Source organism: Kluyveromyces lactis, assembly GCF_000002515.2.
Source record: "Kluyveromyces lactis strain NRRL Y-1140 chromosome F complete sequence".
Lineage (NCBI taxonomy): Eukaryota > Fungi > Ascomycota > Saccharomycetes > Saccharomycetales > Saccharomycetaceae > Kluyveromyces > Kluyveromyces lactis.
In genome coordinates, this window is record NC_006042.1 from 1,780,023 (window position 1) to 1,796,178 (window position 16,156).

Consider the following 16,156-nt stretch of genomic DNA (forward strand, 5'->3'; position numbering starts at 1 on the left):
AACATGAAAAAATATACCTCTTGAACTATTTATTACATGATATAATACATCTGCAGCATTATAGTACCCGTTAATCTAATAAGGAATTTAATTCTAGCGTATCCAATCCTTGTCCGTTATATTCCTCACCAAGTTCGATTGTTATGCTTTCATTATCAGAATCCAGTTCTAGATTGTGCTTGTGATTGTTATACCTGGTAGGGGAAACGAGATCTTCATCTGTAGCAGCTAAACTTATAAGTTCTGGATCTCTTTCTTCTGTATCAAACGTTATTGATTCAACCTGGAATGGAGATCTATGATGCTGAAGTTTCTCGATGGATTCCTTATCAAAGGGGTCGTACCCATTAGGTATATACGGTAGTTCTTTTTGTCTCTTGGGTGCATACTCAATGTTTAGTTCATCTTCTTTCTCTCTGATAAGGGCTTTTAATCCGTTGCCAAACCCAAGGTTTAACGATTTTCCGCTGGGAAATATGGGTAAATCATCCTCCTCATCCTCCTCATCTTCGTCGTCATTCTTTTCATTTAGCTCTGTATCTTTCAGCACCAATGACTTCGTTCGTGGCATAAAAGTGTTCATCCCCAGGACACTTCCGTATTTCTTCAGTTTATTTTCAGGCATATTCTTCATAAAGCTACTGGCGGGCCTTTTTAAAGGGTGATCACTCTTTCCCAACGCAGCATTATTCTTCACACTTAGTATAGATTGCGTCCTGTTATTATCTTTGCTAGCTAGTGGGCGTCTGTTGCCCCGTACTAATGAGTCCGTCCGCTTCATCTGGTTTAGAGGGGTCCTCAGACCCAAATCATTGTCAGGATCTTGGACGGATATGATATTCTCCTTCCCTTCGTTCGGCATAGCTATTTGAATCTGTATATAGCCAATATCTCTTCTAGTCTGACTTCACGCTAGCTTAACAGACAAAATTGGAATATCTTACCGTTGATTGCTCGGCTTTGAACGACCTTGAGCTCTTACTGTTTGTAAATTTTGAGACAGTTTTTGTTATGTTTGTATATTTGTGTTGTTGTTTTTGATCGAATTTGGTGAATCAAACTGAGTATATGTGGTGTATGGATGTTACGGTGATACTGGATACATCTTCATTGCTTAGTACTCATGAAAATACTCCAAAAGAATCCGGAATGTCGCGATGCTTTGAGACTATGCCCACGTCAACAAGGAGCAGTAGCAGTGCCTACTACAAAATGTGAGTTTGTGTCGCTGTTCTTCCTGGTTTCGTTTCGTGTCTGGCTTTCCAAATTGCAATATGGAATAGTAAGTAGGTACGAAAATTTTCTAGCCTAGAGCACACACATGACGATCTTCATACAGAGAACAGGCTCGGAAGAGGTTCTGTATTAATCTAAAGACGAAGGTTATTACTGTTTAAAATAGGTCATAATCGAATGGACATACTGTGAAGTATTGTGCGTATTTTTTTGACAACAGTTTTGGAGGTTGACGATGAAGGCTAGTCTTCTGAGAACTTCGAAATTATACAAGGGTCTTCATTCAATAACTAAAGACGCCATTTCGAAGGTGGACACTTTCCCCAAGAATAAGCAACATGAAACGCTACATCGGTTAAACTCTTTCAATGAGAATCCAACACGCAAGACCTTGGAGAAATTAGTCTATTCTGTTCATTTCCATTTGTTGAACGATCCTCCTAAACACGTAGACATATTGAGACAATACCCTAATGAGTTGGCAAAATTTTGGCCCTATGAAATGCAGCACTCGATTTTAGAAATGGATGACCCAAATCTAACATCTCAAACGATTTTATGGTCTCGTAACAATAAGGATGCTTTGGATTTCTTGAGCTTCAATCGTCATAAGTGGCTGCGGCCGAAAAACTGGCAGACTCCGAATGAGGAACTTATAAAAGATATCACAGGAATTGACGGTCTTCAATCAACTCAAATTACAGAAGTATTAAGACTCCCTGCAGAAAAGATAAAGGAGACACTACGGCAAATTTTCGAGCATTACTATTTCTTGAAGACAAATCCGAAACTATGCGCTACAAAAAAACTCCAGGCACCAATCGTTGAGATCGGAATGAAACCTGATGGTTTCGATATAGCCGACATCAGGATCGATAACTTGTTTAAGAAAAAGGTCAAGCTAATTAGTGACCTGCTCTACTCGCAAAATCCGGTGCTGACTTCAGATGCAGAGTCTATATTAACGTCAATAGTTAACGACCCAGATCTCAATAGGCGAACGAAAAGATTGTATAAAAATGTTGCCAGCAGATCTTACCTTTTCAAAGATGGGAAGTTCGAAATAAGTGAACTTGCTAGAGGCGGATTTGTCCTGTCGAAGGAAAATTTGAGCGAGAACTTAGCTGCTGCCCTTGAGGAAGAACATAATTGACTTATGAACACACATCACGTGATATATAATTTACCTACAGCTACCATTTTAGCTCAATGTAAATAGAAAACACTTTAATAATAATGTTAGCCAGGAAATGAAACCGCCAATACACTTATTGTAACAGACTAGTCTAAGACCGATTTGAAGTTTCAGCGGTTTGCTAGAAGCCAAGTTTGTTCGCTTCCACAGATGCTTTCACTATTTCCAACATCCATCGATATTTTCATACATTTACATTAGTCTCGAGAAAGAAAAAATTTGAATTCAAAGAAATCAAACGAAGAGAAACCAGGACATATTTCTTGAAGACGAAGTCTCCTAAAAGTAGTCGCCCGAACTACTCATTAGTTATCGATAAGGATTTAATTCGAAGTGAAGAACAATTAAAATAAAATCTCATCCAGTCGTTATGAGTTTTATAACAAGAAATCTTCTTCAGTGGACCTCAAAACGTACATTAACCAGTTTCTCTAGTTTCTCACCTTTAAGAACACTAGACTCACGTCTTCATAGACCTTTGGCGCAAGTCAATCCAATGGAAATCACTTTACAATCTCAAACACAAGCAAATGGCTCATCAATATTTGGTATGTTGTTCGATTTGACTCAGAGAAGATGGAAAAGTAGAGGTAACACTTTCCAACCGAGTACTTTAAAGAGAAAGAGAAGAGTGGGGTTCCTAGCAAGGGCAAGATCTAGAAGTGGACAACAGATACTTAAAAGAAGAAAGAATAAAGGCAGATGGTATTTGACTTATTAGTTCTGTTCAACTTTCCAATCAAACCAGGAACGTTATGGAAGCGCCTGATTATAAAGAATGGCTGAATCTCCTGTATATATATCCACATCGTCATTATGTATTTTAAGAAAACGGAACAGTTTTGATTTTAGCTTTGCCATCAGAAAGCTGGCATGACATTAAGATGATTCTATCGGATAGGTTTATAGTTATCAATTGCAGAAGGAATCTTTTTTCTATTAACGATTTCTATGTACATGGGCATTATTTCTGAAGTAAGTTTCATTCTATCTTGACAAGGACAACAATTCCAGTTATTGTTCATAAAAATTGGGTTGCTTTATTAAGCAAAGTCAATCACAATACCAGGACCGTGTGTACTTGTCAGCGTAGTTTGGGACAATATGCTTGGTTTTTTCGTTTGTTGATTGGTGATAGATTGTTTGAAAGCCTTCTGTGTTGCCAACAAGTTCTCTAGAACTTCCTTGTCAGTGAAATGGGTCTTGGCAACACCTAAACTAATACTGTTACCACGTTGTCTGAATGGAACAGAGCTCATACTATCTTTAATCAATGGCTCAAGATCTTCGGCGACGGTTCCCTTCTTGGCAGTTGGCAGTAAACCACGAGGACCCAAAATTCTACCAACTTGAGAAGCAAGTTGTGGAACAATATCTGGAGTTGCAAAAGCCTTGTCAAAGTCGATACTGACTTCACCAGCCTTGATTTGACTTACTAAATCTGAACCGCCGACTAAATGAACACTGTATTTATCTTTCATCAAAGCCGCTTGTGCCTCGTCATTAGTGAAGACAGCAACTTTCACATCTTTAAGAGGTTTGCCGAAGGAAACATTACCTGTAAGAGGGGGGACACCTCTTTCTGCTACCACCAATGTAGTTAACGTGATGGTTTGTTGGCTTGCTGGTTGCCCGACTTCGATTGCACGTAAGTATCTTAGTGCTCTAGAAACTGGCATATACAGTGGATGGTCACTGGCCGGAGTTTTTGCTTGCAATCTTCTTTGAACCATTTTTCTTAGCTCCCTCTTTCTAAGTTGCTCTTTAGTCAACTTAGTACCCGTTTCTTCCGCTAGACGGAAGGACGTTATCTGGAACTGCCTGGTGAATATTCTTGGAAACATCTTGCCGACCCTATTAGCCTCTAAGTAGCGAAATTGGAAAAAATCTCAGGTTATTCAGAGACACAAGTCTTTGAAGTTTTTACGTGAAATAGTTGAAAATTGATTGTATCCTCTCCAAAGGGTAATATAACGTCAACTCGTTGTTCTCATCGTTCTTGTTAACGCTTCCAAGATTTTAATCCAACTAATCATTATACTAAAGCTGAAAAAATTTTGATACATCGACAAATCCGGGTAATATGTAATTGGTATACTGTTTATGTAGGTGAATAAGACGAGGAAGAAGATGAGTTATCTATGATATACAAGGCCCTGGAAAGACCACAAAGAGCAGTTTCACATAATGCCTATCTGCATAAGTGTACCTTACAGCTTCTTCTTTTGTTTTGGTTTGACTTTATTTTCAAACGAAATCCATTTAGTAGGAATACCGTAGTCATTCAAAATAGAGATTACGATTGAACCGTGTGGACCCTGAACCTGGACTTCAGCAGTTTTCGTCGATTTAGACTCACCAATGGTGGTGGATCCGCTGCACTTCTTTCTTAATGCAGCAGCTAATTCTTCAGAGTCAATTTTAAACTTTTCAAAATTAGTGACTCTTGTGATGACCTTCCTACCAATTTTCTTCTCCGTGACAATTTCAAGAGTTGGGATGGGTCCCTTCTCTGGTACTTTGAGAAGCGGTTCACCATTAGGCTTGTAGATTTGGTGGTAGGTGTTGAAGTTTTTTGAGAGGAAAGTGGGCGAAACTATTAGCCCTCTTGCAATTTTCTGTATTCCACCATTTTGGGGAGCTCTGTTAGACATTTGATAAAGCGTATCATCATATTTGACAAGAGATTTGTTCTCCGGATCTATTAGATTGTTATTGGCGACATACAAATCTAGAAGCTTTTTTAACTCTTGTTGAGTGTAGTAACTCTGTGGGACATCGGCGGTTATTCCGGTAATGAATCTTTGGCATGCGCTCATTGGTTTATAAAGATTTTCACCAGAATATGCTGTTATCTTGTTTTTATTTGATTGGTTTGTAGTATCACCTGAGGATTTCTTAGCAATAGTTGCCAAGGTCTTGTAGGCTTCCATGTTTGTTAAATCCTTATGATTCTTGTTTAGCGAGATAACGGTGCAACTGTCATTCTTGCCCTTTAGCTTCAAGAATCCTTCGTCTTCCAAATATTTAAGGAGTTTAGTTGCCTTCTTCCAGGAAGACTTCTTGATATTCACCATATTGGTATCAACATCGGGCAAGTTCTTCATTACATGGTTAGAAATGAAGGTAGACGCGACAATAGGCAATGTGATCTTGTCGTCAAATTTAATAGAATACTTAACTGCGCGCATCAACATGTGATCGACGTCTTCAATGCTCATTTCTTCTAGCTCATCTGCAATTTCATTCACAGGTGACTGACTGCTGCTTCTTTCTAAGTGATTGCTCTCCTCATCAAGCTGTTCACCATATTTGCTAGTCTGTGTTTCTATTGCTGTTGTTTCAATGGGTTCGCTGTTATACACGACAGCTGGTGGTTCCAATTCCAACTTGAAAGCTTTGAATAATCCATCATCAAGGTAATGAACAACCCTCACGGCAATACCTTTTGTTCCAATAACGTGTGATATTCCGCAGAGATCCATTTCTGCGATACCAATAGCTTTTACTAATAATGGGTCCTTTGTAGATGCAATCCCAACAATTGAGCCTCTTTTCACGTTTGAAGGAAATGGAGGAACTGTGCCAGGTAACATCAATTGGGCACCTCCTAGGATGTGTTTTTCAATGACAAAGTCATGAGTTAAGATGATCGGAAGTAACTGCATTTGAAGATTCCATAATGAGAAGATAGTAGGATACAATTGATCCTCAAACTTTGTTTTAAACCAGATTGGCTTATTACTCTCATCGGTGTAAATGGAGCCAGCAACATTTGCTACTTGAAAACTCGTTTGTTTGATAACAGCTGTTGGCAAATTGTATTCCTCATTAATCTGTCTTTTAATGGTCGATTGTAACTTCTTGCGGTCACTGTTTTTGAGATTCGACAAAGGCTTAATATGAGGCTCTTTGGCAAACATAGTCAAATATTCGGTCTCTTGGGTTGCTGCCACCGTCACTAACGAATTATGGGCTTGCTTCTATTCTTTTTCTATATGCAATTAAACTGTTCTTATTGTTAAGAATAGTTTCTGAACCTTAAACTGTACATTTACTTTTTTTAAGAGTTAGAGATGTATAAACAGTAATATTATACAATAATATAGTGGAATTCTGAAATAAAGCTACAAATATCACATTAATAAATAGAAGCACGAGAATATAGTACCTTTTCTTTCGGCTCTCACAATTTAGGATCAAGAATGTCCTTCAGCATAGATTCGGAACTATTACTACAGAAATACGCTTGTGGATATTCTGCTACTGTTTCCGATGACCAATCTTTGGTCTGTTTGTGGAATGTGCATAACAATATTGAAATATACAGAACAAACGGCGGTTATTTGATAAATAGACTCAATGATGAGATACAGAATCACAGACTGATAGATGTCGTATGGCACGGTAATGATCTCTTTTGTTGTTATAATAGCGGCACGGTTTCTATTTACAGAGAAGGACGCGAACTTGTGAAACAATTGACGTTTATACCCAAGGGCGCTAAGACAAAATGTATATTATGTGATAATTTGGTTCCTAGTGATGACCGCTATTCCTTAAGTGATGGGAATCTATTGAACTCTATGCCAAAATTGAATAAATGGGACATGATTAAAAATGAGCTCGACAATGAGCTGATCTTAAACAGTGAATTAGGGAAGAAGAAACCCATTGATATTTTTATGGCAATTGATTCAAAAACCAACAAGTTGATTTTGTCTATCGAGGGTACCCTTAATATCAAAGTAGGTGAAAAGTTAAAACTTCCGAAAGATATCAAGAGGATCATCAAAGTGTCATCAGGCAAATATATGTGTCTTGGTAAAGATTGGAGTTATCAGGTGTTAGACCTAACATTCCTACAAGATCCGAATATTTACAAATTGATCAAGACAACACAGGAGTATAGTGCCCTCCTCCGATATTTAAAACAGTTGCACAGACACCTGAGAATGAAGCTAACGGAGCCTTACTTCGAGTTTGTTGAAACATTGTTAAAGGAAGAACACAAGAACGCATTACAAGAATTGTTTTATATAGGAGTAACAAAGTTGGAAGTCATGGAAGAATTGCATGAAGTTCAATTGCAGACGTTCAGATTAGATAAATGGAGTGCACTTTCTAATGATCTATGTTCCAATAGCATCGGTCTAATGGTAGCATGTACGATACCACTATTAGAGAGAATGATAGTTTTAGCAGCTAGCATTGAGGCATTGTGTGAAGCTATAACCTGGATCAAATTTCCTAACGAAATCTGGGTCGGCAGTAAATTACGAGAACGAACCGTCGAAACGCTGAAATCAGTCAGATCTCAAACCGACTCCATAATGAAGAACAAAAAAACTCAAGAATTGGGATTGATGTGGATACGGTCCCTGAGCGATAGTCTTTCAAAGATGGAAAGAAACAGGGATCAAATATCCCCCCCTGAACCAGAAACGACCAACGGCAGTAATAATTTCTCATTTTTCGGTTCTAGCACTGGAATCACTGGCGAAGACTCCAAGACTCTCCAAAAGCGAGCAGACATTAACACTGTGGAAAAATTCCTTGCCAAGGATCTACTACCAGAAAAGCAGTACGAATGGGTCAAGACAAGCTTCCCTAACTTGATTCTTGAAACACAGGCCGAGTTCGATAAGATAATAAAAGACTATACATTGAAATGGCTGAAAAGACAAATGTCTGTCGAATTTGACCAAACAAGAAACATCCAAACTGGAGACAATGTCGATCAGATCTGTGATATTCGAATTCTACGCCATGAAGATTCTTCAAAACGGGCGTTATTAGTAACACCTACTGAATTGATTCTATTAAATTTGCAGACACAGAAAATTGATGTCCGTTCACCACTTCCATTGCCATCGCATAAGGTGGCAATGACCCTTACAAGACACAACACTGATCCAGCCGCTCTACCACTCAAAAAACAGCAGTACAAGAATCCAAGACTTCAATTGGTCCCTATATCTGCTGGACAGCCATCTCTATCTACTGCACCGGTCCAAAATATCACAGAAGAGGTTTTCTTTCTATTGCCGTTATGCCAAACAGTCACAGTTTTCATTGAGACAGCCGTCGCTTCTAATACAGACTCAATTCTGAGCCCAGACGGTCGCTCTCATTCCTTGGCCGTGGATCATCTTCCACATTCCGCTGATCTGACAGGAGAATCACATGACTTGCATCGGCACACAATTCGAATAGTTTAGGTTCATCTGAAAACCAGAAAACCAAGAAAAATGCACGTGGTTTTGTACTGGTAATTCCAGGAAAAGCATGAAAGCGCAACAGCCACCGTTTATTTCTTTTTGTTTTGTTATGGCTCGAGTAAGGCGCCACGCTAGAATAGCTTGTAATGCTGTTCTTTACTACGACGCCACAAGCGTGAAAGAATAGAAAAAAAGGCAGCTATGTTCTCGCTTAGTAAAAGATGAAATACCGAATTGATCTAACTCAGTATCCACTACGTGTTCTAGAGGGAGAACAGAAATGGTCGTTGAAAGTGACTTTAATCACTTCTGCCTTTCAGAGGGTTTAGGCATCTTGAGAGCATAGCATACACAGCTGTGATAAGTGTGTGCAATGCAACGAGAATGAGCTATGGAATCAATACAGGTCACGAGGAGTTATCAGGGTTTCACTACTATGTTTTCACCTCTGTGACTACTGTGAACGTTGAAATATGCCATACTGCTTCCTCAGTTTTTTTTTTCCTAACAGTTTTGTATTACCAATGTCTTTTGAATCACACTTGCTCTCGGGAAGAAGTAGGGTTGGGTGATAATGATTAGTACTACCTCAAATTACCGGACGAAACTCTGGTAATTCTATTGCAAATATGAGTAGCAAAGGTCAAAACGAAGAAAACTGGGCACACATCCATGATCGAAGCCAGGCTGATTCAATAAATATAAAAACATGAGGGTTTTGAGTCTTGAATCTGTATCTGAAGCTGTTGCAAAACATTATTCTACAATATGGCCATAAGTATAAAAGCTCATAATTGGTCTAAATCTATTAGCTATATATATCCAAGATAATCTTATATCTAGGACATCCAACAAGGAAAGATGACGTCTCCTCAGCAGACTTCTGTCAGTGGAAAAGAGTTTGATAGTTTGGATGGAGAAAGCAGCAATCAATACTCAGTAGGTCCTGATTTTGATCAGTTGGAACAAGAATATGACGATTTGAAGACTAGTGAAATTATTGCACCACATATTAGTAATGGGCACAGTATAAGCTCTTCACCAAGACATCATCATTTGTATGAAGACAGACATTTAGATTCTATCATCGATACCAACACGCATGGTTTCAAGAAACATGATAATGGGAACGGCAAGTTTGCAGATGTCAACATAGAACAGATTTACAATTATGATTCATTACGAGTTCCTAACTATGAGGAAACTGTTGTAGATGCAAAACAACTATACGATGAAAAACTAAGGCCATATTTGACCTTCAGTGCAATAGTAGAATATTTGACGTCTTTATTCCCATTGTTGAAATGGGTTCATCATTATAACTTTAACTGGCTATACAATGACTTGGTTGCTGGTATTACCGTCGGTTGTGTGCTTGTGCCACAGTCTATGTCATACGCTCAAATTGCCACTTTGCCCGCCCAGTACGGGTTGTATTCTTCATTTGTCGGTGCTTTCATATACTCCTTTTTCGCTACAAGTAAGGACGTCTGTATTGGTCCTGTCGCCGTTATGTCATTGGAAACTGCTAAGGTTATTGCAAGAGTGTTGGAAAAAGTCGGTGAAGATAATCCTGAAATTACTGCACCAATTATCGCTACCACATTGTCTTTAATTTGTGGTGGTGTCGCACTAGGTGTTGGTTTGCTAAGGCTTGGTTTCCTAGTTGAATTTATCTCCTTGAACGCCGTCGCTGGTTTCATGACTGGTTCTGCTATCAACATCATGTCTGGCCAGGTTCCAGGTTTGATGGGATACAGTAAGAATGTTAACACAAGAGACTCCACCTACAAAGTTATTATCAATACATTGAAGCATTTACCGGATACCAAACTTGATGCAGTGTTTGGGCTAATCCCACTTTTCATTCTATATTCTTGGAAATATTTCTGTGGCACATTAGGTCCTAAATTGGTTGATCGTTACGTTGCAAGATCTGACGTAAAGAGAGCAGCCGCTTACAAATATATTTTGTTTTATTTGCAAGCCCTTAGGAACGCATTTGTTATTATCATTTTCACCTTAATCTCCTGGGGTATCACAAGACACAAGGCCAAAGAAGACTTACCTATCTCTTTGTTGGGAACTGTTCCATCTGGTTTGAAGAATGTTGGTGTTATGAAATTGCCTGATGGATTGGTTTCTAATTTGGCTTCCGAATTACCATCTGCAATTATTATTTTGGTTCTTGAACATATTGCTATTTCCAAGGCGTTCGGTAGAGTGAATGGATACAAGGTGGTACCAGACCAAGAATTAATTGCTATCGGTGTCACTAATTTAATCTCTACTTTCTTTAACGCATACCCTGCCACTGGTTCATTCTCCAGAAGTGCGTTGAAAGCTAAATGTAACGTTAAAACCCCATTATCCGGGATATTTACTGGTGCTTGTGTTTTATTGTCGTTGTATTGCTTGACTGATGCATTTTATTTCATTCCAAAGGCTGCTCTATCTGCTATTATCATTCATGCTGTGAGTGACTTGGTTGCTTCTTATAAAACTACCTGGAATTTCTGGTTGATGAACCCGCTAGATTTCGTTTGTTTCATTGTTACTGTCATTATTACAATTTTCTCCTCAATTGAAAATGGTATCTACTTTGCTGTTTGCTGGTCATGTGCATTACTACTATTGAAGGTTGTGTTCCCAACAGGTCAATTCTTGGGTTATGTTGAAATTTGTCAAGTTAGTAACGCTGAAGTTGATGAAAACATCGATCGCATCGTACTCTCTGAAGATTCTCAGCCTAAGACTATCGAAGATAACGTTACCAAAAACAACACTGCGGTAAAAGTTGGAGTCGTAGCGAATGAGTCTTTCGGCCATTCTCAATTACAATATCATACTAAATGGCTACCACTGAATAACCACTATCAGCGTGAATTAAATCCAGATGTTGTAGTACAAGCACCTCCTCCTGGTGTGATTGTATACAGACCAAGTGAATCATGGACATATGTTAACTGTTCTAGACAGTACGATACCATTTTCGACAGAGTAAAAGAACTGACAAGACCAGGAAAGCTTTTGAAACATGTAAGCAAACATGATAAGATGTGGAATGATCCAGGTGAGTGGGAACCTCCATTTTTAGTGAAAAAGCTATTTAAGTTGGGGAACAAACATGATCTTGAAGGTGGCGAAGTAATTGATGAGAGACCTGTTTTGAAGATCCTTGCTATGGACTGGTCCCAAGTGACTCAGATTGATTCCACGGGTGTTCAAAACTTGGTCGACTTAAGAAAGGCCATTAACAAATATGCTAATAGACAGGTAGAATTCCATTTCAGTGGAATCATCTCGCCTTGGATCAAGAGATCTTTAATCAATGCTGGATTCGGTACTGTCAATGAGGAATTCAGCGATGAATCAATCATCGTAGGACATACAAGTTATAGTTTGGTCAAGAATAGACCTGATTTGCAAGATCCAGAAGCGGCGTTACCTGAACCAATAGCACTTCATACCGCTTTAGGTGTAAACTTACCATTCTTCCATTTGGAAATGCCAGAATTTCATAAATGGCACCTATGAAAGGTGTAGCATTACTATTTCGCATACTTCTTCTTCTTCAGTATATATATTCATATATACTTAACTACTTCTAATTTAATTTACTGAGTAATGACGCGGTCAGGCACTACAATAAAATTGACACTATGCCATCAACTACAATATATTGAAATCGCGACGGAAATCACGTGTACATAACTCAAATTGTTTAGTCGATACGACGTTCCCCTTATTTATTCAAAGTCACAGAGAATGAATGTTGAGAATATTTTTATGATCAAGAGCACTCACCTATGGCAACAAAAAGCGGCCGGTTTCACTTCTGACTAATAGAATGCAAAATTCAGACTTTGATCCGTGGGTGTTATCAGTGGATTAGTTACTGGATTAATAATACAAAGAATCGTATAAATGGAAGACGTAGAGATAAACGAAAAAAGGTAAATAAATTCAGTAGAGACACCATCCAACTTCCATTCGGAAGTATATATAGGTAGCATTTCCATAAGTATTGTTTAAGTCCAACATTGAAACCCAATTAAAAAAGGTTCAGCAAATTCGAGAAGCAAAGACTGTAGAACATCAAGATGTCATTGTTGAAGCAAGTAAGATTAGGACGTTCAGGGTTGAAGATCTCACCCATTCTGATTGGTTGTATGAGTTATGGATCTAAAGATTGGGCTGCATGGGTTGAAGATGACAAGGAAAAGATCTTTTCTACTTTGAAATACTGTTACGATCATGGGTTACGTACATTTGACACGGCAGACTTCTACAGCAATGGATTAAGTGAGAAATTGGTCGGTGAATTCTTGAAGAAGTACAACATCCGTAGAGAGACCGTTGTAATCTTGACGAAAGTGTACTTCCCGGTTGATGAAGATCTCGAATTGAGCCACAGCAATGGATTTACGGAAAACGATCTTTTGGATTTGACAAACCAACAAGGTTTGTCTCGGAAGCATATCCTTGCTGGAGTTACTGCAAGTTGTAAAAGGTTGGATACGTGCATTGATGTGTTACAAATTCACAGACTTGATCGTGAGACACCAATGGAGGAAATCATGAGATCATTGAACCATGTCGTTGAATCGGGACAAGTTCGGTACATTGGCGCTTCAACAATGCTAGCTACGGAATTCGTTGAATTGCAATCTATTGCAGAAAGGTACGGCTGGCACAAGTTCATCAGTTCCCAGTCCTGCTACAACTTACTTTACAGGGAAGATGAAAGGGAACTTATTCCATATTTGAAGAGACATGGTGTCGGAATGATCCCATGGTCTCCAAATGCCAGAGGAATTCTTTGCAGGCCAGTAAGCCAACAATCGAATTCTAAACGGTATGAGACCGATGGTAGAATTAAGGGCAGACAATTGGATCAATTACAACCTCAGGAAACAGAAATCGTCAATAGAGTGGAAGACTTGGCCAAGAAGCATGGTGTCAGTATGGCCGTAGTATCATCGGCATGGGTCCTAGCCAAAGGTGGTTATCCCATTGTCGGTCTAAGTTCCATTGACCGTGTGAAAGAAATTATCTCCGCTACCGAATTGAAACTCTCCGAAGAAGAAATACAGTACTTGGAACAACCGTACCTACCAAAACCGCTTATCTTGTAAATCATACGTGGAATACAATAGATAGGGTAAATAAGTACATGAATACATGAATAGAGGTATCACGTAGATCAGGTGTTCACTACGCTGGTATCGGTCATTTTATTTTAGCACCGATAGAAATCTGGAAGTCCCCAGTCACTATAGTGAATACTAAAAGAAAAAAAAAAGAATCATCAGACTCGAGAAAACTGCACGGCTGGTCCTCTGAGCGAATAAGTTCCCAAGAAATGTGCACCAGGGAGTCGGACAACAGTATTGTAAAAATGAAGAGATGCTGCTGAATAGTAGAAGCATCTACCAGCATCTACAAGTGTCTACAAGTGCCTTCAATGTAGAATCTTATGATTATCCTAAGTACATCCGATATACTTTATACTTCCGTTGTAGAAAAGAACAGAGAACCCTGAACAAGGAATCACGGGGGAAACAGGCACAACATACTTGATGGTTCCGTTTCCGAATGAAAGCAACCCCCCATAGGAACCTGATATCCCCACCTCTTTAGATTTTTCCTTACCTTTTTTGTGCCTTGCTCTTTTCTCTCGCCATTTGACACAGATGTGGTGATACTTTTTTTATCGAACATTTTTTTTTAGTATGGAAGTGGTGTTATTTACTGTCGGCATGATTAAACTGGCACAGTAGGGGGAACATGTCAATTTCCATCGAAGGTAGGTGAAATTGCTCAATATCTTTCGATTTAGTGGTTCGATAGTTTTGTGGGTTTCCATTTGGTGGACACTTGAAACACTTGGAGCTATTTAGTATATAAGAGATGGACATTCCCTTGTAAACGGACATCTTATTGTGTCAATTTCCTATTGTGTATAAGTTAAAGTGTCATACCACACAAACCAAACCAAAACAAGGAAATTAACCAAACCAAATCAAATAATACACAATGTTCTTCACTAAAGCTCTAAGATCTACTGCTACTATTGCTATGAACCATGCCACTCAGACCACTACCAAGACTGCTGTTAGATCTGGGAGAAGAGTCGGAGAAGCTTGGGCTGTCACTGAAGCCAGAAGATTGGGACCAACCATTCTAATGTACGGTACCTTCATCGTTTCTGTGTTAGGCTGGCCATTCCTTGTCAGAAAGGCTGATATGGATATTGGAATCCACGGGATGAAGCAATAAATATTGTGATGAAAGTTTTCAAAACCTCATCAGAGATACAAATATTATATTGCATTGGCAGTGGCTCATATATAAACGGTTTACCAACTTCAAGATGAGCTAATATGTCAACCTTATTATCACCTATATTCTTCGCAATTCCATGCTATCCATGAAAATGTACAATAAGCAAAGAAAGAAAAAATAAATTCAAGAACTACCTCAACAGTTAATTCCACTACTTTACACTATCAAATTGCGCTACAGATATGTAAATACAGATATGTAAATTAATAATGATTTAAATGACATTCAGAAAACCTACCTCACGTTCCGTACTAACCTTCTTTACAGTCTTTTGTTTGCTCTCACCATTTTTTGATGCGTTTTTTTACAAGCTGCGTCAGTTTGCTTAGGTAATCCAGAAATTGGCAATTCTCGTACACCGCATACTTAATGCATGTTATGTCGAGGGTGGAGAGGATGCAGGGGCAGCCTCACAACCAGAGTGAGACTTATTCAGAAAGACTGAACCACATAATTGGCTGTCAGTATTAAGTAATATTATGTGTCAACTTTACTAAGATTGGGGGATATCGGTCTTCTATTTGTGGATCGTCCTTTACCCCAGCACTATCCCTCTTTGAACTGCTCGCTGCTTCTCAACGTTCTTCCGGCTAATAGCAAGTACCGCAGTACATAGGGATGTTATGCTTTGGAATCTTTAAAATATCTTACTGTAGCTTTAGGGGAAATTTTGGGTTAGGGCATGGCCGATGTATGGGTTAACTCAGTGAATAAGGGAGGAGAAGCCTCATCATTTGCACGAGGTGGCATGTTTTTAAAAATTAAGCAAGTGCCATCATATATCATCTCTCCAATCTTATCACTATATAAGTAGTTCAGTTCCAGCTGGCGTTCTTTGTTTCCTTTAGCAGCTTTACCCGACATTTCGTAAAACCAATTCTGACACTATCAACAAGCTTCCCAGCAGAGCAATCAATTACTCATCAAAATGTTTATTAGACTACTACGAGCTGGAAAAGAGCACGCAACAACAGCTAGAAGAGTTGTATATGCTTCGGGACACCATGTCGGTGAATCGTGGACGAAATCAGAAACAAGGAGATTGGCTCCAAATTTGATCACTTATGCGTTGTTCATTGGAACAATGGTCACTTGGCCTTATTGGGTCAAAGAATATTCTTATGTAACGCATGGTAAGCCAAACTGGTCGCCATAA

General features: G+C 38.9%; 10 protein-coding genes across 10 annotated transcripts; 7 read left to right on the forward strand and 3 right to left on the reverse strand.

Annotated features, from left to right (window-relative positions):
• Nucleotides 1-70: 70 nt before the first annotated feature.
• PDS1 (securin) lies at nucleotides 71-862 on the reverse strand (the record flags this gene model as incomplete). The annotated part of the gene is made up of 1 exon (XM_455942.1): nucleotides 71-862. One exon carries the CDS (start codon nucleotides 860-862, stop codon nucleotides 71-73), a length of 792 nt encoding a protein of 263 aa, XP_455942.1.
• A 609-nt stretch (nucleotides 863-1,471) lies between these two features.
• GEP5 (Gep5p) lies at nucleotides 1,472-2,389 on the forward strand (the record flags this gene model as incomplete). The annotated part of the gene is made up of 1 exon (XM_455943.1): nucleotides 1,472-2,389. One exon carries the CDS (start codon nucleotides 1,472-1,474, stop codon nucleotides 2,387-2,389), a length of 918 nt encoding a protein of 305 aa, XP_455943.1.
• Nucleotides 2,390-2,801: 412 nt separating this feature from the next.
• MRX14 (mitochondrial 54S ribosomal protein bL34m) lies at nucleotides 2,802-3,152 on the forward strand (the record flags this gene model as incomplete). Its single annotated transcript, XM_455944.1, has 1 exon — nucleotides 2,802-3,152. One exon carries the CDS (start codon nucleotides 2,802-2,804, stop codon nucleotides 3,150-3,152), a length of 351 nt encoding a protein of 116 aa, XP_455944.1.
• Nucleotides 3,153-3,474: 322 nt separating this feature from the next.
• Nucleotides 3,475-4,275, reverse strand: MRPL1 (mitochondrial 54S ribosomal protein uL1m; the record flags this gene model as incomplete). Its single annotated transcript, XM_455945.1, has 1 exon — nucleotides 3,475-4,275. The coding sequence occupies one exon, from the start codon at nucleotides 4,273-4,275 to the stop codon at nucleotides 3,475-3,477; it is 801 nt and encodes a 266-aa protein (XP_455945.1).
• Nucleotides 4,276-4,641: 366 nt separating this feature from the next.
• On the reverse strand, nucleotides 4,642-6,354 carry TMA64 (Tma64p; the record flags this gene model as incomplete). Its single annotated transcript, XM_455946.1, has 1 exon — nucleotides 4,642-6,354. One exon carries the CDS (start codon nucleotides 6,352-6,354, stop codon nucleotides 4,642-4,644), a length of 1,713 nt encoding a protein of 570 aa, XP_455946.1.
• A 282-nt stretch (nucleotides 6,355-6,636) lies between these two features.
• KLLA0_F19316g (uncharacterized protein) lies at nucleotides 6,637-8,652 on the forward strand (the record flags this gene model as incomplete). Its single annotated transcript, XM_455947.1, has 1 exon — nucleotides 6,637-8,652. The coding sequence occupies one exon, from the start codon at nucleotides 6,637-6,639 to the stop codon at nucleotides 8,650-8,652; it is 2,016 nt and encodes a 671-aa protein (XP_455947.1).
• Nucleotides 8,653-9,513: 861 nt separating this feature from the next.
• On the forward strand, nucleotides 9,514-12,189 carry SUL2 (sulfate permease; the record flags this gene model as incomplete). The annotated part of the gene is made up of 1 exon (XM_455948.1): nucleotides 9,514-12,189. One exon carries the CDS (start codon nucleotides 9,514-9,516, stop codon nucleotides 12,187-12,189), a length of 2,676 nt encoding a protein of 891 aa, XP_455948.1.
• A 566-nt stretch (nucleotides 12,190-12,755) lies between these two features.
• Nucleotides 12,756-13,790, forward strand: KLLA0_F19360g (aldo-keto reductase superfamily protein; the record flags this gene model as incomplete). Its single annotated transcript, XM_455949.1, has 1 exon — nucleotides 12,756-13,790. The coding sequence occupies one exon, from the start codon at nucleotides 12,756-12,758 to the stop codon at nucleotides 13,788-13,790; it is 1,035 nt and encodes a 344-aa protein (XP_455949.1).
• A 901-nt stretch (nucleotides 13,791-14,691) lies between these two features.
• KLLA0_F19371g (uncharacterized protein) lies at nucleotides 14,692-14,934 on the forward strand (the record flags this gene model as incomplete). The annotated part of the gene is made up of 1 exon (XM_002999389.1): nucleotides 14,692-14,934. The coding sequence occupies one exon, from the start codon at nucleotides 14,692-14,694 to the stop codon at nucleotides 14,932-14,934; it is 243 nt and encodes an 80-aa protein (XP_002999435.1).
• A 994-nt stretch (nucleotides 14,935-15,928) lies between these two features.
• Nucleotides 15,929-16,156, forward strand: KLLA0_F19382g (uncharacterized protein; the record flags this gene model as incomplete). The annotated part of the gene is made up of 1 exon (XM_455950.2): nucleotides 15,929-16,156. The coding sequence occupies one exon, from the start codon at nucleotides 15,929-15,931 to the stop codon at nucleotides 16,154-16,156; it is 228 nt and encodes a 75-aa protein (XP_455950.2).